This window comes from Larimichthys crocea, unplaced genomic scaffold (genome assembly GCF_000972845.2).
Source record: "Larimichthys crocea isolate SSNF unplaced genomic scaffold, L_crocea_2.0 scaffold239, whole genome shotgun sequence".
In the NCBI taxonomy this organism is placed as follows: domain Eukaryota; kingdom Metazoa; phylum Chordata; class Actinopteri; family Sciaenidae; genus Larimichthys; species Larimichthys crocea.
In genome coordinates this window covers 177,847-203,833 of record NW_020853172.1, presented here as the reverse complement: position 1 = coordinate 203,833, position 25,987 = coordinate 177,847, and the positions used below count along the sequence as shown (strand labels likewise).

General features: G+C 42.4%; 1 protein-coding gene across 3 annotated transcripts; it reads left to right on the top strand.

Moving 5' to 3' along the window:
* The first annotated feature begins 227 nt into the window (after nt 1–227).
* LOC104936614 (melanopsin-A) lies at nt 228–25,329 on the top strand. 3 transcript variants are annotated; one of them, XM_027275885.1, is made up of 12 exons: nt 228–294; nt 3,501–3,747; nt 15,782–15,924; nt 18,096–18,229; nt 20,364–20,567; nt 22,145–22,316; nt 22,453–22,629; nt 22,781–22,888; nt 23,390–23,585; nt 23,686–23,850; nt 24,010–24,069; nt 24,190–25,329. In XM_027275885.1, the coding sequence occupies exons 2-12, from the start codon at nt 3,541–3,543 to the stop codon at nt 24,352–24,354; spliced, it is 1,731 nt and encodes a 576-aa protein (XP_027131686.1). In that variant the 5' UTR covers nt 228–294; nt 3,501–3,540; the 3' UTR covers nt 24,355–25,329. The 3 variants fall into 3 exon arrangements, with proteins under 3 accessions (XP_027131686.1, XP_027131685.1, XP_027131687.1); XM_027275884.1 differs by lacking the exon at nt 228–294 and adding an exon at nt 3,117–3,210; XM_027275886.1 differs by lacking the exon at nt 228–294 and adding an exon at nt 3,401–3,418.
* Nucleotides 25,330–25,987: the final 658 nt, after the last annotated feature.

The window sequence follows — 25,987 nt, the reverse complement described above, 5'->3', positions numbered from 1 at the left end:
GTTGATCTGCTCTTTTACTCTCAGACCTGCTCCCTCTGCAGCTTTTTTAATCTCTGCCTTGAAGACAAAACATTGTGGATCAATAAATTTAATATTTGTGACTCTCCATCAGGACACAGAGCAAGCAACACAACAAGCATCGACAGCCAGGTAAAGTTACATGATGGTGAACAAGCCATCAGCCCCCTGAGGTTCACCAGAGTTTGGCTGCAGGTTATTTTTCATCTCGGCTTTGCTGGACCTGATTGTGTCTCTGATCCTGGATTCCACTTTCGCCTTTCAAGACTTGTCCAGGTAAAGACAGCTCACTTCAACTCTACTCATTATATACTGACATGTTCTGGTCCTGTAAAGTTCAGATTAGATTGTTAATAAAACAAGAAAATAGAGTTTAGCTGCAATTATGTTAATAATACAAATATGATAATATCATGTAAAGATAAAAATGTTGTTGTGGACTCCAGGAAGATTAGCTGATTGTCATGGCAACAGCTAAAAGGGATCGTTTCAATAAACAATTTTTCTATAGATAAGGTGATAAATATTGTCTGTAAGAGTCTGTTAAATGATGATAGGAGTGAACTGAATTAAACCTTTAATGGAAAGGTGTGATTGCTTTCACATAACTCAGCTTTCATGATTTGACTTTTATCAATTACTGCAGCGTTACGAGCTGCTTTAATGTTTGTCACACTCATCAATTTCCCTTGTTTTTGAGGCGAGAGCCTGGGCCCTCAGGGTTTATTTTATCATTACAACTCTACTTCTTAACATCCACTCTTCATACAACACCAAATTAAAGCTTTTCTTTATCAGTCCACTCAGTTTAACTGTAAACAGACGCTCGTTCTTTTATTGTTTTGTTTTGTCTGACATAATGCAATATAATTTTTATGCTGTTTGAAGTCAAAGTGAATCCAGTCCTGCAGTCCTGATGGTGAATGTGTGTGTGTGCTAAAGACACTGGGTTCAGAGGTGTGGTGCACGCAATGCACACAGTTTTCTAGTAACACATGAAACCATAGTTAGCAGGTAAACTCATTATGAGGAACACATTCATCTTCAGTTCTGTTGAAGCTGGCCCCAGAAGTCAGTAGATCATTGATATTGTTTAATATATACAACATTTCCATGCTGCGACTCAGCAACTGTGACAAAAAAGTGCTTAAAAGAAACTGCAGCTCCTCAAACGATACAGCTATCGTGATTAGCCACTTTAGCGAGTAATGCTAAAGCTTTCTGTCCATCAGCACATCAGAGGGAAAATCTAAAAAATATTTGTTTTTCCATAGACCCAGTTCCTATTTTTAACATGAATGCATCAACAAATGATTTAAATGTCTGCGTTACAATGTAACACCACTCTGCAGTTATGATATAACTGATGCTAGCACCTGCTATGCTAACCTCTTTAGCTAACAGTCAGATACAGCTATCGTGATTAGCCACTTTAGCAAGTAAAACTAAAGCTTTATTTCCATCAGGAAACCATAAAAATGACCCAGTTGAAAGAAAATTTGTTTATTTTTTATCAAAAAGTACAACACCACTCTACATTTCTGACTAACTGTTAACCGATGGCACTAGCAGCTATGCTAAACTCTTTAGCATCCTCCATTTTGTTTTCAGGTTAACAGTCAGCTATCGTGATTAGCCACTTTAGCAAGTCATGCTAAAGCTTTATTTCCATCGGGAAACCATAAAAATGACCCAGTTTAAAGAAAAGTTCTTTATTTTTTTATCAAAAAGTGCAACACCACTTTACATTTCTGATTAACTGTTAACTGACAAGTTATCTAAATGTCTGTGTACCATGTAACACTACTCTACAGGTCTAACTGATGCTAGCACCAGCTATGCTAACCTCTTCAGCATCCGCCATTTTGTTTACAGCTTTCATGATTAGCCACTTTAGCAAGTCGTGCTAAAGCTTTCTGTCCATCAGAACTTTGGAGGGAAAATCAGAAAATATTATTTTTTCATAAAATATGACCCAGCTTCAAGAAAATTTGTTATTTTTTATCAAAAAGTACAACACCACCGTACATTTCTGACTAACTGTTAACTGATGGCACTAGCAGCTATGCTAACCCCTTTAGCATCCGCCATTTTGTTTTCAGGTTAACAGTCACTTCTATTAGCAGCCGCCATTTTGTTTTCAAGCTAAGCATCAGATTCAGCTATCGTGATTAGCCACTTTAACAAGCAGTGCTAAAGCTTTATTTCCATCGGGAAACCATAAAAATGACCCAGTTTAAAGAAAATTTGTTTATTTTTAATCAAAAAGTACAACACCACTCTACATTTCTGACTAACTGTTAACCGATGGCACTAGCAGCTATGCTAAACTCTTTAGCATCCGCCATTTTGTTTTCAGGTTAACAGTCAGCTATCGTGATTAGCCACTTTAGCAAGTAGTGCTAAAGCTTTCTGTCCATCAGGACATCAGAGGGAAAATCTGAAAATATTTTTTTTTTCATAAAATATGACCCAGTTTCAAGAAAATGTGTTTATTTTTTATCAAAAAGTACAACACCACTCTACATTCTGTTAACTGATGGCACTAGCAGCTATGCTAACCTCTTTAGCATCCGCCATTTTGTTTTCAGGTTAACAGTCACTTTTATTAGCATCCGCCATTTTGTGTTTAAGCTAACAGTCAGATACAGCTATCGTGATTAGCCACTTTAACAAGTAATGCTAAAGCTTTATTTCCACCGGGAAACCATAAAAATGACCCAGTTTAAAAAAAAATCTGTTTATTTTTTATAAAAAAGTGCAACACCACTCTACATTTCTGACTAACTGTTAACTGATGGCACTAGCAGCTATGCTAAACTCTTTAGCATCCGCCATTTTGTTTTCAGGTTAACAGTCAGATTCAGCTATCGTGATTAGCCACTTTAGCAAGTCATGCTAAAGCTTTATTTCCATCAGGACATCAGAGGGAAAATCAGAAAATATTTTTTTCTCATTAAATATGACCCAGTTTCAGGAAAATTTGTTCATTTTTAATCAAAAAGTACAACACCACTCTACATTCTGTTAACTGATGGCACTAGCAGCTATGCTAACCTCTTTAGCAGCCGCCATTTTGTTTTCAGGTTAACAGTCAGCTATGGTGATTAGCCACTTTAGCAAGTCATGCTAAAGCTTTATTTCCATCGGGAAACCATAAAAATGACCCAGTTTAAAGAACATTTGTTTTAAGTAAGTAGTGCTAAAGCTTTCAGAGGGAAAATTTATTTTTATTAAAAAAAGTGCAACACCACTCTACATTTCTGACTAACTGTTAACTGATGGCACTAGCAGCTATGCTAACCTCGTTAGCATCCGCCATTTTGTTTTCAGGTTAACAGTCTCCTGGTTTGAACCGTCGTGCTTGGGCACAGAAGAAGTAGTTTAAGGAAATACTCAAGTAAAAACTGTACTTAAGTACAGTACTTGAGTAAATGTACTCAGTTACTTTCAGTCATCTCTCTCTCCCTCTGCTCCTTCAGACAGACCTCCTGAGGAGGAGCGAGGAGGAGGCGGTGGAGGATGAACGGCGGGGACAGCGCGCTCCATCAGCCGCCTGCGCGGCAGAGCGTCACCTGCGGCGAGCCGAACTGCACGGCGCGTCACACCACGGAGACCCTGGCGCTGTCAGCGGCGTCCGCGTGGAGCAGCAGCGGCGGCGGCAACGGCTCGACGGTTGATGCGTACCGGCTCCTGGAGCTCCAGCTTCCCGCATCGGACGCACCAACGGTGGGTAACTTTTGGGTTTATTCTGCGCTCTGTTCAGAAAGTCTGGAGAGTCCACTGTATCAAACTCCATAGAAAGAACGAGTAATTTAATATTTACACGCTTATTGATCGATGTAAAAAACAATTTAACACTTAAAAGGCACATTATATATATTCGACATGTATTATTAATTTAATTAGCTTTTTTTAGATTTAGTTTGTCCGTTTTTCTAACATGGTCGATATGGCAGCAACCATAAGTCATTAAATAATTACAATTAAGGTCATTTATATAATGCCGAATTGATCGGTCAGTCACATTGATTTGAAAATAATCTGATTTCATGTTGAATAAAATATCTGTTATTGCCAGGAAGCAAATTAATATTTAATACACGTGTTTGTTTTTTTTCACGGAGTTCAGTGAGCTCTCCAGCAGATGTTTTAAAATGCAGACATGCACTCACCTGTACACCTGCACAATATCACGTGTCCAATACTACATGACTTACTTTTAACAAGTCTTATACTTTTATAGTGTTTGTTGTCAGTTCTACCTCATGTTTATTATTGAGGTTGTAGTGGGTGGTGCTGCTGCACTGGAGTGGACAAAATATTAAGAACACCTCTCCAGTTCAGTATCACTGCAAACTACTACCTCAATATTAAACATGTATTTAAATTAACACTTCTCTGAATGTTGTAATGTCAGAATTAAAGCAGTTATTATTCGTTATTATACTCTGGTAACAGTGGGAAGAGAAACAAGTGTTGGTTTGGATTGTTACTGATGGTGTACGGTTGATAAACACTGAGGTTGCTTTGCATGGACTTTGTTCCTGTGAGGTGCTGATGTGCAGATGTTTATTGCTGTTTACAAAGCTGCTGTGTGTGCTCAAATCCTCCAGTGACTTCTGTGGAGATTTCCGTTGAGTGAAACGAAAGTTAATCTGCGTTTGCGTTTTTGAGTAATTATGTGAGATGGCAGAGAAGATGGAGAGACACAGAAGGAGAGAGAGAGAGAACAGAGAGATGTGCTGACGGCTTAATCTGTCTCTTGGATTCATCAGCATGAAATGCGTGAACTTTTCTCCTCTGAGGGAACCAAAAGGGAGTTCGGTTCATCAGACAAACACACACACTTCTTTGCACTTGCCTGCAGAAGAAAAATAAAATCTTAAATTGCATGTGGAGCCGTCTGGTTTTAGTGGTGTCAGAAAGGGATGCAGAAGTCAGCGTATATAGAAATGCTCACGCGTTATCTTCCTGCGTCACCGACACCTCAGAGCTGCACCAATGTCACGCTTCACGGCTCAAAAGGTCGACTTAATATTCTGCACCAGTGGTGAGGTTACTGTACAGTCCTGCAGGATGTTCAGGTGATCGGCGGAGGCTTGATAACGCAGCTGTTTGCACACGTCCTGCCTTCCTCACGATCATGTTGTGTGTCTGGTATTGATTGTGTATTTGCCAGCTGCTGGATGTTGTTGAACAAACACATATTGACGTCTGGACTCGGAATGTCCGTCCATGCATCTGCCAATGTTGTATCGATTGGACACTGATGCATGTGTTTTATGAAGCTGTCTGGTTCATGCCAACTTTCCACTGACTCTTTGGGACCACTCAGGACACGCACAGTAAACGCTATCAGTGTGACTTTGTGCAGCTATTTTTAGACTGGAAAGTGTTTCAGTGGTGAAATGTACATTCAGACGCTGTACTGCGATTTTGAGGTACTTTACTTGGGTTTTTCTAAATTTACTAAATATTGTACTTTTACTCCACTAAGCTTCAGATACTTTGCAGATTCAGATTATTATTTCAAAGTGCAGCACTGAATTGTCACGTACATTAACAATACATCAATATTTATCACCTCAATAGTGTGTTCTCTGTTGGCCTGACCATGTTCACCGGCAGGCTGCTGAGCCCAGTTCTGTTCTGCCTGTACCAGCGGATATAACAGTCGGAGTTGACACGCTGAAGCTTTCTGTCCACCAGGGTACAATTTAAATCAATTTAAAGGAAAGTAAAAGTGAGGCCAGGACCATCTCTTGTGCAGAAATTTGATTAAAAAAAACACCACAGTGTTTCAGGTGATTGGCTCACTTTTATTGACTATTTATTAAAATTACTTTCATTCACAAAAATAAAAGAGCAGCGTGCAGTAAAGGTTCCTGAGGTCTGATGTGTTGATCTTCTCCTGGCAGGTTGGTATTTGCTCAGCAGGTCTGTCACAGAGACAGAGTGCAGTGCATCTGTCCTCATCGACACTGTCTTCCTCCTCCACCTCGCTCTGATTGTACTCAGCTGGACTACAGCCGCTGTAGTCAGAGCTAACCGAAGATATCGGCTATGAGCACCTGCTGTCAGGCTCTGTGTCCACACTGGACACACACAGAGAGTCTGCTGGAGCTCTGACAGTCACTTGAAGCAAATACATGGTTCGTTTCTGAAACTTTCTGTGTTTCCTGTGTTTGTTGTTAGGAGGAGATGTTGATTTTAGAAGTGTAGACACTGGTTTTATAAAAGGAGACGCTGGTTTTATAGGAGATGCTGGTTTTATATGAGGAGATGCTGGTTTTATATGAGGAGATGCTGGTTTTATACGAGGAGACGTTGCTTTTATAGGAGACGCTGGTTTTATAGGAGACGCTGGTTTTATACAAGGACACGCTGGTTTATAAGAGGAGATGCTCATTTTATACGAGGAGACACTGGTTTTATAAGAGGAGACTTTGATTTTACAGGAGACACTGGTTTTATAGGAGACGCTGGTTTTATAGGAGACGCTGATTTTATACGAGGAGACGCTGGTTTTATAGGAGACGCTGGTTTTATACAAGGAGACTTTGATTTTACAGGAGACACTGGTTTCAGAAGTGTAGACACTGGTTTTATAGGAGACGCTGGTTTTATAGGAGACGCTGATTTTATACGAGGAGACACTGGTTTTATAGGAGGAGACGCTGGTTTTATAGGAGACGCTGGTTTTAGAAGAGGAGGCGTTGATTTTACAGGAGACACTGGTTTTATAGGAGACGCTGGTTTTATACGAGGAGACACTGGTTTTATAGGAGACGCTGGTTTTATAAGAGGAGACGCTGGTTTTATAGGAGGAGACGCTGGTTTTATAAGAGAAGACACTGGTTTTAGAAGAGGAGACGTTGATTTTACAGGAGACACTGGTTTTATATGAGACGCTGGTTTTATACGAGGAGACGCTGGTTTTATAGGAGACGCTGGTTTTATAGGAGATGCTGGTTTTATACGAGGAGACGCTGATTTTATAGGAGACGCTGGTTTTATATGAGACGCTGGTTTTATACGAGGAGACGCTGATTTTATAGGAGACGCTGGTTTTATACGAGGAGACGCTGGTTTTATAGGAGACGCTGGTTTTATACGAGGAGACGCTGGTTTTATAGGAGACGCTGGTTTTATAGGAGACGCTGGTTTTATAGGAGACGCTGGTTTTATAAGAGGAGACGCTGGTTTTATAGGAGACGCTGGTTTTATAAGAGGAGACGCTGGTTTTATAGGAGACGCTGGTTTTATAAGAGGAGACGCTGGTTTTATAGGAGACGCTGGTTTTATAGGAGATGCTGGTTTTATAGGAGACGCTGGTTTTATAGGAGACGCTGGTTTTATACGAGGAGACGCTGGTTTTATAAGAGGAGACGCTGGTTTTATAGGAGACGCTGGTTTTATAAAAGGAGACGCTGGTTTTATAAGAGGAGACGCTGGTTTTATAAGATGAGACGCTGGTTTTATAAGAGAAGACGCTGGTTTTATAAGAGGAGACGCTGGTTTTATAGGAGACGCTGGTTTTATAAGAGGAGACGCTGGTTTTGTTATTTTATTTTATTTACATGAGGCGTCGGAGGCGCCTGCAGGCGGCTGATGGATGTGTACACATGACATGTATGTAACCAGCAGCCAGACCAATGTAGGTTAATGTGACACGTTAATGTCAGCTGTGCGTCAATGGCATTTGGATGACATTTCAGTGGTGTATTCACTTCTTCTACTCAACATACTGCAGATTTCTAACTTCAGAAAAACTACAGTTACCAGGAATAAACTGTATTTCATTAAACTAGTGAAATCTTGTCTGCTCCTTATTGTGTTGGGGACCCCAGACTTCCCCTGAGAGGCCCTCAAGTCCATATTTATGTAGTATATCAGCTCCCTGTCATTCTGTGTGACTCTGCAGCAGCTGTCTGATCTTACGTCACACATTCATCTTGTGTTTTCTTAAGGATAGGAACGACTTGGAAAGTTTCTACAGTTCATTTATCCACCTGGAACATATTATACAATAATTTTTTTCACATCAATGAACGCGATCAGACATTCATTGGAGTTTTTCGGGCATCATCAAAGTAACTACTCATACATAACTACTGTTCAGGGAGTGTTTATGTAGTGCAGTGATAAATGGAGCCTGTAGAACTGTTGTATTAAGAAATATCACACTGGACCTCGTTATTTGAGTCTTAGTTTCTGTCATTAATTTTACAGGTGAGTACCTTCCTGCTGCACAAGTTGTGACCGTGCTGAACGTGGTGACCCCTCGTGGTTGACTAGGGATCGCGATGGTTTCTTAAACTTCAACCAAGCTCACAGGAAACACAAGTCTAATCGGAAAAGAATCACACAGGACAAATTACATATTTTGTCATTTAGTTTGGAGGCTAAAAAAAGAAAGAGCTCAGGAAATCACCTCTGAAGAAAGAACAACCCTATATAAGGTAAAGAATGAAAACAGAAACCAGGGATAAAAAAAAAAAGATGAAATGATCATATCACCCCCACACACTGGAGGGATTTGAGGCCATAAGAGAAGAAACAGAGGTAAACTCTGTGTCATATATGTGTTAGATCATTCCCTGGAGGTGAAGCTGAGGTCTGGATTAATAAAGTCAAAGGATCTGCGGTTTAACTCTGTTTGGCAGGATTACAGACTCACTGCGGCTGAAACCAGGCTGGTTTTTAACCCGACCTTCTCCTACGCTACATCTCACAGGGAGGTATTGTAGGTTTTACTTCACTACTGTTATCTGCCAGCTAGAGATGTTAAATTAAAACATGTACAGTGGTCCCTCGTTTATCGCGGGGGATACGTTCTAAAAATAACCCGAAATCCAAGAAGTAAGTTTTACAATTATTATACATGTTTTAAGGCCGTAAAACCCCTAACCACACACTTTTACACATCTTTTTTACACGCATTTTGTACAGTACTCCCTTAGTTAATCAGGATGCAGAACACATGTGCGGTTCTCCCTTAGCCAATAAGGACGCCGAAGACAATGCGCGTTCATACTGTACAGTACGCTGTAAAAAAAAAGCATGCAAAATTACACAAAAATCCACGAAACAGCGAGTCCGCGAAAAGTGAACCGCGTTATAGCGAGGGACAACTGTATTGCTAAAGATGAAACAAGTTGTTCAGGTTAAGAAACCCAAATAAGCAAAATGGATAGGTGCGCTATAATAATAGATAACTAATAGATAACATGTCTTCGGCCAGCTGTGTTGTCAGATTTCCTGCTAGTTCCTACATTCCTAAAATGATTTTATCGTTTTAAAAATGATTATTGTATCCACTGTAGTCCTCCATCCAGCAGAGGTTTGAGACTTTGAGCAGCTACTATAGATTATCATTTTATTCAGTCAGTTATGCAGTCATGGAAAGTGACTGTAACTGTTTTCATAACCATCCATAATGATAACGTTCAAGAACATTTTGACATTTGAGGGTCGGTCGTGAAAAAGCATTTTATGTGAAAAAGGTGGATTCTGACATTTGAATGTGTTTTGGAGAATAAAATCAGACGTACCAATTGTTAAACGTTATTTTAAATATTAAACAATGAGGCAGAAAAGCGTCTCGTCTTACCTTTGTTGTGGGGTCTGCCTGGATCTCGGAGCCACTGGCCCATAGAGGACGTGGGAACAAGTCAAAACTAAATTTTAAACCTCTCTAAATTTTAATCCCCCTCAGACCTAAACCTGTTTTTTCAAACACCAAAGGATCTCTGTCTCATAAAATCTTGTGTAATTATAATAAAGTCCTGATCTGTTGACTCTTCTCAGAGGAATGAAGTTCACAGATGGGTCAAGTTCAAAAGGGCCTGCTCATAATCCAGCCGACTGTAAACCTAGTTTTACAGGTTTGATCCTCAAAGAGGAAAAAAAACAACAACTTTAATGCACAGCAGTGTTTAAATCAGCCGATACTGATGTTATGTAGTTTATTTATTGAAGACGTATTAGCATGATGTCCTCATTTCTTAACTTGTGCGTGAACCAGATCTCTGTGCTGGAGGAGTGACAGACCCTTGTTTCAAAATAAAAGCTCTTATTTCAAATGAATACTTATATACCAGGGTTTGACCTCATCTTATTTTTAAAGCATCCTAACAATGTGTTTTAAATTGGTTAATTCAGTCTGACATTGTGTTCAGCAAATTTCTGTGTGATTGTCAGTCAGTACGTCACGATATCGTAAAATTTAAACAGCCTTATGCAGCTGCAAACATCTCCACCCGCACCTTGTTCATCATCCATCTTAAACTCTGATTGGCTCTGCAGTTTCTCCAAGAAACAAATGTAACACACAGAACAAATGGCATTCGAATAAATTCCTTCGATCGATCAGCGGGAAAATTAACGATCAATTATCGATTAATCATTATATTTTTTATATTAAAAATGCAATAAAAATACAAATACGATGTTTTTCCTCGATGAAATCTGTATTACAAGAAGAACAGTCCAACTCTTGTGGCAGTTAAACCTGACGTTCAGTGGTTAAACTTAAAGACATGCGGTGCTCTAAAGCAGCAGAGCCTGCAGCTGCGAGCTGGTGCTCTTAAACACAAGTGACCCTAAACAATAACTTAATCAGAAACATAATAATATTTAGGTCACGTACGTACGTTGTGATGGAATGTGATACGCTGGTTCAATTAAATTAATCAGGTCTCGAAAACCTTTGCCCTCAACAATACTTAAGGGCAGCATATCCATCTCAGTTAATTTACAAATCCTTTGGTTAATGTTCTCTGCTTGTTGTGCATTGCAGCTCCTCCGTGCCAACGCTGAGTTGATGGTCGGTTAACCAGGGTCGGATGCATGTTGTTCAAGTGGTACATCATTGGAGTCGTGTTGTACTTAGGGGTGGGCGATATATATCGTTTACGATAATATCGTCATCGTTGTTTTAACGATGTGCAAGTATGTGCGAGTATGCAAATTACTTCACTAAAACAACTGAAAACACATGTTGAACATGTATTATTAACATGTACTTTCGGAATATATCATGTTCTCATCTGAGCAATATTAAGCATGTGCTTCATAATTTACTTTACAACTTTACAACATATTAAATCCTCTGATTCATAAACAAACATACAAATACAAATAAATAAACTCACTGGCAATGCCTCAAGAATAATGGATGGATGAGGATTGTTGCTCTTCCGAATAATACAAAGACGGAAAGTTACCAAAATAAAAGTTACCTCTTCAAAATAATATTTCATTAATATCTTTTATCTGTTACATCATTCATACAAGCATGATAGAGCATTGAACATAGCCTGATTGTACCTCAATGGTGAAATCGTGTGTCATAACATATATAACAAACGTGAAGCCTCAGAGCTTCCCTTTGATTATTAACAGTATGCAGTGATGACAGAAAGGTGAGAGCTCACCATCAGATGAAACTCTCTTATTGTTATTTAATCCTGTCGCTGTTTGTATGATGTATTTTTCTGTTGAATGATAAGAGGCTCACTTGAAACAATATTAATAATAACAGTAATTAATGATAATAATGATGATTAAAAGAAAAGTTCTGTAGATGGGTGATTATTTATTTATTTAAAAAAAACAGTTTGATTTCATAGATTAAAAATTACACTGAAAAGACAAAAAAGAAAAGGCTGAAAATGAAAATATTTTAAACACAGTGATACACTGAGACTGATGGCTGTTTTGATTTTGTTTTTTTATTTTGTCACAGGAATGTGGGGAGAGATGTTCTAATCTAATTAATGAACTATAACTAATGAACTTACTACAGGAAAAGCCAGAGCACCTGGAGAGAACCCGTTTAGACACTGCCCCACCGTGCCGCCCTGTCGTACATTAGTTCATTACTATTAACAGATAGTTCATAGATTTTAAAGGACGGCACGGTGGTGCAGTGATTTGCACCATCTAATTAATGAACTATCAGTAATGAACTAATTAATTTACCCCGTGGGAACCCACCCTCTACTAAACCCTCTATGTTGTTTTATTTATTAAACCACAGCTGAAAAATCTGAAGAACCCCCTGACGTTCTCCTCCTCTCTGTCCTCCACCCTCTCTTCCACGTTCTCCTCCTCTCTGTCCTCCACTCTCTCTTCAACATTCTCCTCCTCTCTGTCCTCCACCCTCTCTTCAACGTTCTCCTCCTCTCTGTCCTCCACTCTCTCTTCAACGTTCTCCTCCTCTCTCTCCTCCACCCTCTCTTCCATGTTCTCCTCCTCTCTGTCCTCCACCCTCTTTTCCACGTTCTCCTCCTCTCTGTCCTCCACCCTATCTTCTACGTTCTCCTCCTCTCTGTCCTCCACTCTCTCTTCAACGTTCTCCTCCTCTCTCTCCTCCACTCTCTCTTCCACGTTCTCCTCCTCTCTCTCCTCCACTCTCTCTTCCACGTTCTCCTCCTCTCTCTCCTCCACTCTCTCTTCAACGTTCTCCTCCTCTCTGTCCTCCACCCTCTTTTCCACGTTCTCCTCCTCTCTGTCCTCCACTCTCTCTTCCACACTCTCCTCCTCTCTTCCACGTTCTCCTCTCTCTTTTCTCCACCCTCTCCTCCACGCTCTCCACCCTCTCCTCCACGCTCTTCTCCCTCTCCTCCACGTTCTCCTCTCTCTCTCCTCCACCCTATCTTCCACGTTCTCCTCCTCCTCTCTCTCCTCCACCCTATCTTCCACGCTCTCCTCCTCTCTGTCCTCCACCCTCTCCTCCACGTTCTCCTCCTCTCTGTCCTCCACCCTCTCTTCCACGCTCTCCTCCTCTCTGTCCTCCAGTCTCTCTTCAACGTTCTCCTCCTCTCTCTCCTCCAGTCTCTCTTCCACGTTCTCCTCCTCTCTTCCACGTTCTCTTCTCTTTCTTCTCCACCCTCTCCTCCACGCTCTTCTTCCTCTCCTCCACGTTCTCCTCTCTCTGTCCGCCACTCTCTCTTCCACGTTCTCCTCCTCTCTGTCCTCCACTCTCTCTTCCACGCTCTCCTCCTCTCTGTCCTCCACCCTCTCTTCCACGTTCTCCTCCTCTCTGTCCTCCACTCTCTCTTCCACGTTCTCCTCCTCTCTGTCCTCCACTCTCTCTTCGTTCTCCTCCTCTCTGTCCTCCACCCTCTCTTCCACGTTCTCCTCCTCTCTGTCCTCCACCCTCTCTTCCACGTTCTCCTCCTCTCTGTCCTCCACTCTCTCTTCCACGTTCTCCTCCTCTCTGTCCTCCACTCTCTCTTCCACGTTCTCCTCCTCTCTGTCCTCCAGTCTCTCTTCAACGTTCTCCTCCTCTCTGTCCTCCAGTCTCTCTTCAACGTTTTCCTCCTCTCTGTCCGCCACTCTCTCTTCCACGTTCTCCTCCTCTCTGTCCTCCACTCTCTCTTCGTTCTCCTCCTCTCTGTCCTCCACCCTCTCTTCCACGTTCTCCTCCTCTCTGTCCTCCACCCTTTCTTCCACGTTCTCCTCCTCTCTGTCCTCCACCCTCTCTTCCACATTCTCCTCCTCCTCTCTCTCCTTCACCCTCTCTTCCACTCTTTCCTCCTCTCTTCCACGTTCTCTTCTCTCTCTTCTCCACCCTCTCCTCCACGCTCTTCTCCCTCTCCTCCACGTTCTCCTCTCTCTGTCCGCCACTCTCTCTTCCACGTTCTCCTCCTCTCTGTCCTCCACTCTCTCTTCCACGCTCTCCTCCTCTCTGTCCTCCACCCTCTCTTCCACGTTCTCCTCCTCTCTGTCCTCCACTCTCTCTTCCACGTTCTCCTCCTCTCTGTCCTCCACTCTCTCTTCCACGTTCTCCTCCTCTCTCTCCTCCACTCTCTCTTCCACGCTCTCCTCCTCTCTCTCCTCCACCCTCTCTTCCACGTTCTCCTCCTCTCTGTCCTCCACTCTCTCTTCCACGTTCTCCTCCTCTCTGTCCTCCACCCTCTCTTCAACGTTCTCCTCCTCTCTGTCCTCCACTCTCTCTTCAACGTTCTCCTCCTCTCTCTCCTCCAGTCTCTCTTCCACATTCTCCTCCTCTCTTCCATGTTCTCTTCTCTTTCTTCTCCACCCTCTCCTCCACGCTCTTCTTCCTCTCCTCCACGTTCTCCTCTCTCTCTCCTCCACCCTCTCTTCCACGTTCTCCTCCTCTCTGTCCTCCACTCTCTCTTCCACCCTCTCCTCCTCTCTGTCCTCCACTCTCTCTTCCACGTTCTCCTCCTCTCTCTCCTCCACCCTCTCTTCCACGCTCTCCTCCTTCTCCTTTACACTCTCCACTGAGTTGGGTTCCTCCAGGCTTTCTCTCTTCTTGGCCTGGTTACCGAATAAATGTTGGTGTCTAGCACGAAGTTGAGCCATTTCTGCCTGAAGTTCAGCTTCCCTCTTCTTCAGAGCACGATGCTCCTTCATCAGGTCCAGTATTTTTAATAAGTCCTCGCGACATTCGTCTAGTTCTTTTACTTTGGCCTCAAGATAATCATTTTGATTCATTAATGTTAGAATTCTTCTTTCCAGATCCATTGCGTTAGTTTGTAATGCCCCTGCGTGTTATGGCTTAGTTTCTCGGCTTCTGTGTTAATGTTTGGCTCTGCCCCTAGCAACTGCAGTTGTTTGGCTCTGTCCCTAGCAACTGCTCATACGTAAACAACTCATAAGTCATGTGATAAATCATGTGATTAATAATGTGTTCATTCATTTATTATTTATAAATGAATTACATAATCTGTAACTTTAATACCTTTACTTCGCTTTTGTATGCACATTGTTAATTGTTAATTTTATTAGAACTTATCATTTCAGTTAGACTGTTAGGGCTTGTGTCCATACAAAATACTTAAAAGTGCTTTTTTGTCACTGTGTAGACAGACGTCAGCCTCACTCTGGCTTCAGTGCTTCCTTCAGTGTTGAAACGACCTTGAACGTCATTGCGTCATCACAGGTCACCGGGGCCAGTCCTTCAGAACACGACCCGACCCAATCTCTGAGACCAGCAGTTGACTTTCCTGCTGATTCAGTGCGGCGCTGCAGTCAGACGGATGTGCGTCCTCGAGCTGAAACGTTTGTTTGTTTGTCGCCTGCTGCATCAGCTCCGCTGTCACAACATGTCTGACTCCATCGCTGTCGCCGCGTCCTTCACTCGTTCATTTCTCTTCCTGCTGACTGTTACTTCTCGTTTTACGGGTCACTGCAGGAGACGTGAATCATCCGCGTCACGCGCCAGACCAACAAGGATACTTTAGTTACTTTGCAGGTTGTGCAGAAAGTTTCTAGATGTAGGAGGACAGGTGGTGAAATGGGGAGTACAGTATTTTTTAAATCTAAACTTCAGTTTGTACTCAGTCAGGACTCTCTTCTGACTGACCTCCATCTCTGATCAGCTGTGTCTGATATTTCTGCTGGCAGCGAAGTAATTTATGCCGTTAACGTGGCAACAGGGAGAGAGGATGAAGAGATCTGAGAGACGACAGCTCAGAGCTCAGTAATTACAAACTGTGTAGGCGATATTTGTCTTTTCAAAGAGAGTTAAAGCCGCCAGTAGGTGATTAGTGAGGTCTACGTGTTTTCACTGCCTGGAATAATGATGTATCGACAGAAAGGACTTTTTATTCTCTATTCATGCTTTCATGTCACTTCTGCAGCAACCAGGTTTGAGGGTTTGACTTCACTGCACTAAACTGCTTGTCACTGTTACACCAGACTATGCTCCAACATCTGGCGATTTGATAAACAGATTTCTGAGGCATCGTCACCTTCGCATGTCATTTCCTGCTCTGTCCTCCAGGTGGCGATGGTTCCCAGGGCCTCGTACCCCTTCCCCACGGTGGACGTGCCCGACCACGCTCACTATACCATCGGCTCCGTCATCCTCGCCATCGGCATCACCGGCATGGTCGGCAACTTCCTTGTCATTTATGCCTTCTGCAGGTAGGACAACCTCCTCTGTGCTCAAATATGGTCACGGTCTTGCTTTCAGGCGACGACGGAAAGTCTTAAAACTGAAACTTCCTAAACACACTCACTGTTGTGTGTCTCATTTTTTTTGACTGATGCTCAGGAGGATGCTCGGGCACACCTACAGAGTGCTGAGGGTGTCCAAGGAGTCATTATTATCAAGTTTTCTGATTGTTACCTAGAGAACCTTTAAGGTTCAACAAGAAATGATGAGATTTGATCCGCAGAATCCTAAGTTAGTGACAATGGCTGAGGCTGAATCTGTTTTCTGTACGTCCTCAACACGCTCAAAGAGTTCCTGACCTCCAGTTTGTTTTTCCAGGTTTGTTTATTTCATGCACACACGAGGACCCACATGCGTTTTATGAGGAAGGAAATTCATTCAACGTGTTTTTTAAGAGCTCAAGGATACGGACAGTTTGTTTTTGTAGGTAACACTGAATGTAAACATCTATTAAACTTCTATTTGTTTACAATAAACTCAACACAGCGCAGCCGATGAAGCTGATGACAGTACCTCATTATTAAGCAAGCAAGCAGTAGTTCAAGACCTCCTGCAGGTTTAAATCCCTTGAATCGTATTGTCATCCTCCACTTTTCTAATAATATCAGTTATTATTATTAGTTATTATATCTTCACTGTCCCACAGGAAGGTTTGTTTTCCTGGCCTGTACATATTCCACACAGGAACATACACGAACATGCAACATACACCTGGCCACATCCACACAGACTCGTTCACATCTGAATTTATTGGATAAGGTCGATGAAGTTTAACACCTGGTGTTCTGCAGAGAGTTTTTTTAAACTCTTTCCTATCCATCGTAGAGAAGAATTAGCTCAAATGGTCATCATTTGAAACGGGAGATAAATCTCTGTTCTAAGTGATTCATAGATTTGAACCAGTTGAAGGTTTTTTTTTTATCTTGTGGTTCCCGTTAAAATCTGAGCAGCTGCACGTCGGACCATCTGTCCTGAACATAGAGAGTTAGAGTGATCCACACAGGATGAAATGAAGACATGAATAACTCCCTCCAGCTGAACAGCCAGTTTGATGTAACAGACTCTTCTCATGCACATAATGTAAAGTGATAATTACGAGAGACTAAAATGTAGAAAATTATGAGAATGCATCAAAATTCTTCGTCGGTAATCTCATGAAATGTCTTTAAAATGTTGTTTTGTGGTTCTTGGTGTCAAGGTAAAGACGAGATAATCCACAAATAGAAGAAATCATGAGCTTTTGTCTGTTTGAGGTGGAACACAGACAGAGCTTTTGTTCCTCCCCTGTGGACTCGTATGATGTGATAGACTACAAAGAGGTTCTCAGACGTTTCAGAGGTTTAATCTCCTGCTGTGATTAGCAGAGGAACAGGACTCTGTCCGTCCTCTGGCTGTAATGAGTCACGGCTGCCTGGCTTTTATCGACCGCACACGCCGTCTTTCATCTCCCATCAGTGCACAGAGAATGCCTTTCCCTGAAATCGTTTTTCTGGATTCGTTTGATGAAGCTCCCACACTTAAGATGAGTTCGATCCACTGGATCAGACCATTGATGGGGCGCATATCGACCTTTCATTCAGATCTGTGATGGATTTTCTAAAACAGACTCTGCTGGTGCAGTTAGTAACACATGATTAATTTATCTGTAAGTCGATGGTCCTCAACTGTTTCAGTAAACTCACTAAGTGACATGTTTTATGGATATTTTACATTCAATACAGAACATAACAGAACTGATCAACATTGATATTTTTACACATTTTACACAATTCAGATTACAAAAAAGTAATTATTAATATATATTAATTAATTAAGTTTATTACGAAGAATAAGTGGATGAATGAACTTTAAGCCAGCATTGGAAGCAGGGCCGACAGGAGCTAGGTTGGTGGAACAAGTGAACCCAAAGCACATTTGAGGCATCGCCATGAAGCCTAGTTGGGGTCAGAGGAAAGGTGGCTGCAATCACCTCATCCTACACAGTGGTCCTTTATGTGACGTCCTGAATACTGTCAGGTCCAGCCATAGTGGTTCCTTTGGATCCAACAGGAAAAATATCACATCAACGAAGCTTCAGGTCCATTTTCCTGCTGTGAAGTGGTAAAGTTCTGGTGTGTGTGTGTGTGTGTGTGTGTTGCAGGAGTCGCAGTCTGCGGACGCCGGCCAACATGTTCATCATTAACCTGGCCATCACAGACCTGCTGATGTGTATCACCCAAACGCCCACGTTCTTCATCACCAGCATGAACAGGAGGTGGATCTTTGGAGAGAAAGGTACCAGGCACTGACAAATGACTAATAACTAATGACTGATAAAACACCTGGTAATCCTCAACTATAATTAAAGATTATTCAAGATTAAACCTCTGCGAAACCAAACACACATTTGGTCTTTACGGATGACGGAGACACCGTTCACCGGATTACAAGTCAAGAGCATCAACATGATTTAAAATCAATAATCAGTGTTTTTGAGCAAACATGTCAGCACCAAAATATCCGTCAGTGCGCTCTTGGATGTCAGAATCTTTTCATGAAAACTGTGAGAGAGTGAATTTTCAGCTCTGAGAAAACACAAATCCTCCTCCGTCCTCCCCAGGAGAGACGCTCTGAGGTCATTTTAATATGACAGAGAGAGTTTTTAATTAGGAAAACAAGAGGACGTGTTGATGTTCTGCTTTTTATTGATTGAATTTGAGAAATTTGGCGCTGCAAAAGCAAAGATTATTATTTCATACTTAATCATTTCCAGCCTTTGGGTTAGTGTCAATCCATGCAGATGATTCAGGGACTGTTAAACCTTGTTGAAGTAGTCTCTACTCTTTTGAGGTGCAAAGTATTGATCATTTCATTAAGCCACAGTCTGACTAACTAAAGCTAGTCAGTTCTGAGATACACAAATGGTTCACTCATGATGAGATTCATAAAGCTGTGAAATAGGTTTGTGTCTTCAGGTGTCATTAATCATGAATAAATGTCTTTGAATAGTGAAGTGTGTACGTGAGGTGAAAGAGGCAGGTTCATGCAGGTGTTGTAAAAACAAGACAAAGTAAGTTACTGTAGAAAATAAAGATACAGCCGCTGAGTCGTAACACATGATCTCTGATGTCCATCATAAAAAGATGACTGTCTGTACATCTCTGAGTTGTTAACAGCTGTATTTTTTATTTTTTTGTGATGATTGATCATACGTCTGAGCGGTTAATAAGGAGCATCTGACTTATATCACTGCTGCAGAGGCAGGAAGTCGTGTTCATCACATGAAACCAGTCCAGCATGTTGTTTTGATGGTTAAAGGAACACAGGCTGATGTTCTGTACTCAACGCTCCACCCGATTAAACCGCCTTAAACTGCCTGGAGAGTTTTCTTTTAAAGATTTTACACTCCGCTTGTTCACTTGATCCGAAAACATATTTTGCACTCAGCCGCACTGTAAACTAAACTGGAGGAATCTGAACCAGTTATATGACTGGAAAAACAGCATTCGAAGGTCTGACCAGATCTACGACAGCTTGTTAACGGGATTTCAGTACGTACAATATACAAACACACATAATCTCAGGTATCTGCCAGTATTTGTCCTGACAAACTGTAACAGATGCAGTGTTATTCCCCGGTATGTTTCACCTTGCTCAAGGGAAAGTTCAGGTTATCTGAAGTGTGGTTGTATGAGGTTCTGATCCATAGACGGTGATCAGCACAACCCCAGTTTAGAGAAGCAGACAGGAGGACCAGCATGTACTTGAGACACACTGTATTTAGAGGATCAACATGTTACCTTGCCATCAGGCAGCATTTCCAAAGGGAAACTATGCTCTCGAAAAAAAGACAAAAAATTTCATTTTATTTCACAGAACGAGAGTTGCTGGTCCACCAAAACCCCAATCGGTCAGTTTGTGTTATTTCAGACCAAACTGCAAAGAGAATTCAACAATTTTAATTTAATTCAGTTTTATTTGTGCAGAGGGGCAGAGAGGCAAATGTCTCAGAGATGTTTAGGCTGAATGATGTGAAAGATGTGACTCCTCATCACTTACGCTGATGGTAAGATGCAGTTCAGGTTTGTTTTTGAGTCATGCGGTCTCTGCATCACCTCACACTGGTTTAACCCGTAGCGTGAGCTACTTCTAGATCAGTGAGTGGATCAGGTGACGGTATTAAGATCTGAGGAATCCAAAGTTGTGGCTTTATTTTGAATCCAAACCAACATTTCTGTGAGTCAAGGCAGCGGTGGACCAGCAATCCCTGTATTGTTTGAGGTAGATTGATGTTTTTGTGGCTTTGGAGAGAATATAAGGTTTGGTTTAGTCTGGCTGCCTGTAAATATAGATTTCTTTTGGGTGTCTAAAATATGCTTTGTTGTTCAGTACATCTCTTAGATAATCTTCACCTCTCTGTTGTCTGCAGGTTGCGAAGTGTACGCGTTCTGCGGCGCCCTCTTCGGGATCTGCTCCATGATCACGCTGACGGTGATCGCCATCGACCGCTACTTCGTCATCACGCGACCTCTGACCTCGATCGGCGTGTTGTCACGGAAACGGGCCCTCTTCATCCTCTTGGCAGCCTGGGCCTACTCTCTGGGATGGAGCCTGCCGCCGTTCTTCGGCTGGAGTGAGGAAACGGTGTTGTGTTTGACGAGGAGAGGGTGTGCTTTATCGTGCAACCATCCAAACGTATTTATTAGTAGTTGACGGGTTTCTGCTCCAGCTCTGACAGTTGTGATGTTACCATGGAAACGGCGGAGTAAATGTTTAAACTAAATGTCTAGTTGACCAATCGGATTGCCTGGGCGGAGCTACTTGTCTTATAATTGAACCTTAGTGAGATAACGCGACGGTTCATCAGGAGATTGACTTGAGGTGATACCTCCCACACAGCCAGATGTACATACTTTATTATCAGTCACACACACACACACACACACACACACACTACATGTGGTGTGTATTTGCTCTATACCTCACCTGGTTTTCATTCTCCTCAGCAGATTGTATCTCACTTTATGTAAATTATAACGTATGGAAACAGAAAAGCTCCCACAAATCTTCGTCAGTATCACGGAAAAAATCTTTCCAGACTCCACTATAAATAATTCTGAACATACAGGTTATTTTCTGCAGTACGTGATGTACATGTCTGTGTTCTCGCGCTCTTTATGAGGTCGTTATCTTCTCAAGAGAGAGATGAACTTAAAGGAACCTTTATGAGTTCATGAGTTCAGGTCTGGGGCAGTTGAAACAAAGTGTGAACCGTGAACAGGATTTAATTTGAGTCTCATATTTCCTTCTCATTTATCAAAATGATCTTTGTCCAAACAGAGAATTCACTGAAAAGATGTGGAGGTCTCAGTCTGCCAACAGAAGAAGAAGAAGTATGAAATAGGACAAATGTGTCACATCAAATCAAAACAGATTTTATTTGTACAGCCCAAAGTCACAAAGTACATTTGCCTCAGAGGGCTTTACAATCTGTACAGGGAGTGACACCCTCTGTCCTTAGACCCTCGGTTCGAGTGAGGAAAAACTTGCCCACAAAAAAGGTGGAAGAAACCTCAGGAAGAGCCACAGAGGAGGGATCCCTCTCCCAGCAGTAGATGTCACGTGTACAGAACAAATAAACACAAACATATTGTTGACACATCAATGTTGTAGTTTTTATGTGGTAAAATCACACATTATTCACGCAGTAATACTTAATATTTACATCAGAATGCACGTCATAGATGCATGAATTACATGTTTCTTGTGTTCATGCACATTTACAGACTCAAAAGTTTATGTCTACATCAAAAAGTGTCAACACAACGCACCCTGTACACATAATATACAAACATGACTCTGCAGTATTTTAGTTTAAGTTATTTGAAGTGGGTTGTTTGAGGTACTCATCCATTACTTAATGAAGCAACTAACTAACGTTAAGTTCGGATCCAAACTAACACAAACAAAGTAATTGATATCAAGTAATATGAAGGTTAGGAACGACTGCAATACCGTGTTTGACCACAGCAGAGGGGCGCTCTGGCTTCATGAGTTTCCTCATGTGAACTAACTCTAACTAAATAATCAGCACTGCATGTTAGTGTGGCTCCAAGGAGGTCCAGGCTCCCTATGAGCCGCACCTGAAGGAAGATGATGGGACATTAAAACCTTCCCTCTCTGTTTGTCTCTCTGTCTGTCACCCGACAGGTGCCTATGTCCCCGAGGGCCTGATGACGTCTTGCACGTGGGACTACATGACCTTTACCCCGTCGGTGCGAGCGTACACCATGCTGCTCTTCATCTTCATCTTCTTCCTGCCGCTCTTCATCATCATCTACTGCTACGTCTTCATCTTCCGCGCCATCCGCAGCACCAACCAGTCAGTCTGAGTGTGTGTGTGTTTGGTGTTGTTAGTGTGTTTTATGCAGAGGCTTCTCCCAACAGCATTTAATATTTTTAAGCATATAACTGTCCTCACGCGTATAGCACTACAGGTCTGCTCATGTGTTCTGCAGGGCTGTGGGGAAGATTAACGGCAGCATTCACAGTCACGGCAGCAGCCGCGACTCGGTGAAGAATTTCCAGCGGCTGCAGAACGAGTGGAAGATGGCGAAGATCGCTCTGATCGTCATCCTGCTTTACGTCATCTCCTGGTCGCCGTACTCAACCGTCGCTCTCACCGCCTTCGCCGGGTAAAACAAAGTTTCCAACCTACAGCCACCAAGAAAACTCTTTACTTGCTTACGTGCATGCGTGCTTTTGGCTCATCTTGGTTCACCTTTCCTCAGCCGTGAAGACACAAATGTTATTTAAAACAAAAGTGCACTGTGTTTCCCGCCGCAGGTACTCAGACATGTTGACTCCATACATGAACTCTGTGCCCGCCATCATCGCCAAAGCCTCCGCCATCCACAACCCCATCATCTACGCCATCACACACCCGAAATACAGGTAACACACACACACACACATTCGATTACCACTTAATCAACATTTGCAGGTTCGTTTTTAACCCCTCTAGAGGAGGAAAATCAATCATGTGTTCACTTTTCATTATCATACAGTATGATGTATGAAATGTTAATCTGACTCCGGCTGCGTCGCCTGTTTTCATCCTGCTAACCTGACTGCGGCTCAGTGAACCGTCACACTGTTGGAGCATCGATCCAATCAGAGAAAGCAGCGCCGCAAACAAGTCAGCTGAACTAACTGCTGCTCACTTAACCTGAATATTAACTGGGCTGGAGAGAATCAAACACACACACACACACACACACACACACACACACCTCTGGCCTTTTAAAGCTGCAGCTTACATAACCGTAGAACTGTACACAACAGCGTCATGTCGTGACATCACAATGAAGGAAAAGTAAAGAGCAGAGATTATTATTCTCATTATTATTATTATTATTGTCCTCAGTCAAACTCTTGATCTCCGTCTCTGTCCAGGTTAGCGTTAGCCAAGTACATCCCATGTCTCGGCGTCCTACTCTGTGTCCGTCCGCACGACCTCCGCTCGACCAGCAGCAGCTTCATGTCGACGCGTCGCTCCACTGTGACCAGCCAGACCTCCGACATCAGCAGCCAGTTCAGACGGCAGAGCAACCGGAAGTCCCGCCTCTCCTCGGCCTCCGACAGCGAATCGGTAAGCTCAGAGCCTCCTGAGCTGTCAAATCATATTTGGCGACGTAAAGCAGGCGATGCAGGTACTCAGGTGTGTGTGTGTGTGTGTGTGATCTCTGCAGGGTTTGACGGACACAGAGGCTGATCTGTCCAGTATGGGCTCCAGATCGGCCAGCCGCCAGGTCTCCTGTGACATCAGCAGAGACACCGCCGAGCTCCCCGACTTCAAACCCTCGTCCAGCTTCAAGTCCAAGATGAAGAGCCACGACTCGGGCATCTTCGAAAAGGTAAACCTCAAATCCTTGTCCTGATCTTTCCTCTATAAAGTGTACATTTATACAGAACTGTTGGGAGGTGTAGTTTATTTAACATTTATTGTGGCTGCAGGTTGATCAACGTGGTAATCGCGGGTTTACGTTCATCTGTTTGTTGTTTGTTTCTTCTAGACGTCCTTCGACGCTGATGTCGCCACGGCAGGAGTCAGTGAACGCAGCAGCATCCCAAATGTGAGTACAGTCACCAGTTCATCACATACTGTGAAAACTCAGCTCAAATCTGGACACATACAATCTCCTGAACTTAATGATGATGATGATGATGAATAACTGCATTTCCCTGTCTGACAGAGCGGCGATTTTGCAGAGGGACACGCGATGAGAGGCGCGCTCAGTCGAATCCCGAGCATCGTCGTCACCACAGAGTCCAGCCCCTTCCTCGCCATTGGACGAAAAGGTTCCTGCACCGCCCGCCCAAAGACAACCGACAACAACAAAAAGGCTGGATCTGGATAGAGCCACCAATCAACGCCCAGCTGATCACCTGTAGCTCTCTGACCAGCTCTCATCCAATCAGATATTTCTAAATGTAGAGGTCAGACACAGACGGGTTTATCTGAAGCTCAGAAACAGTTTATAGTCTTTATATTTAAAATGTGTAAATATGGAGAAACTGGTGTCTTTATAACATGACAAGAGGACAGCAGGGCTGTTACCATGGATACTAGAGATTGGGACCAGGATCAGCTTTGTACAGCCGAATATAAAACTAAAACAAATCTGAACACTTTGTTTTCTTTAGTCTTTAAAGCCCTGATACTGGCCACCTTTAGATTAAAAACCCTGCACACCTACACAGGTGTTTACAGTAACTCTGGCTGATTGTAACAGATGCAGATGCTTCCACACAGGTGTGCTGCATGGTACGATCAAGCAGTTAACATCCCATCATGCTCTATGGTCGGCAGGTACTTGAAGACCTTAAGTAAGATCTACATACTCATCAAACTTAACAGTAACGTAAACTGCAAACACACAAGAAAACACCATCAAAGTCAAAGAGCTCCTCTTGGTGTTGAACCGTAGTCCCCCGTTGAGCCATGAGGACAGTTGTGTCAGTATCATCTATGCATTTATTGTTGAAGTACCTGGCGGTCTGTATTTGTCAACCTGTGACCTCTTGTCCTTCCTCTGTATCTTGTTAGCTCACTAAACGAGCTTAACGAACATCCTAACATAAAAAAGCCCGTACTGATAAACCACAGAACTGTAGATCAACTTCAGACTTCATGATCTAAATGACTGAAGCACCTTTCCTTAACTTTAGTGAATTCAAACATCACGGCGGCTGCGTAAATACTAGGGGTGCAACGATACACACAAATCACGGTTCGGTTCGATTCGATTCGATACTTTAGTGTCACGGTTCGATGCCTTTTTTAACTTGTAGTTTATTGAAATTACCAACATATGTTTCAACTCAAAAGTACAGTCTAAGGTCGTCACAAGTTGATAAAATAAATATAAAATTGCGTATTGTTCGATTCATAGTGTGTACAGAACCGAGACCATGTATCAAACGGTTCAGTACAGATACATGTATTGTTGCACCCTTAGTAAATACTTCCAATCTAGACTATTGACCTCTGTACATTATACTGTATACTACAGGACTCCCACAGAGCTTTAATCAGGCACGTTAAGTTAAAAACACCTGTGTGCAGGACCTTTAACACTCAGAAGGTTGTTCCTCATATACTGAAGCCAAACAAGTATTTTGAACTTTGATTTAACCCAGCGAAAGTTTGCCTGCACGGTGATTCGGATGGATGCAAACAGAAGACCTATCGTTGGTCCCTGAGTATGAATATATGATGACTGTATGTGTTGAGATGGACATTTTTCTACAAACTCTTATGTTTTCCTGTTTGTGTTCTTATTGTCTGTTGCTTTTGATTTATTTGTCATGTGACAGGTGGATAGTTTCTTCTGTGTTCTCTGGTCGTAAACTGAGATTAAACCCAAATTCAAAACGCAACAATTGAATGTACACTAAAGCCCACAAGTGCAAGAAACGAAGTGTGTTCATCTGATCAGCTGCCCCGTCTTTCTTTTTTAGATTTGAAGATGTTTACTCCAGCAAGCCCAA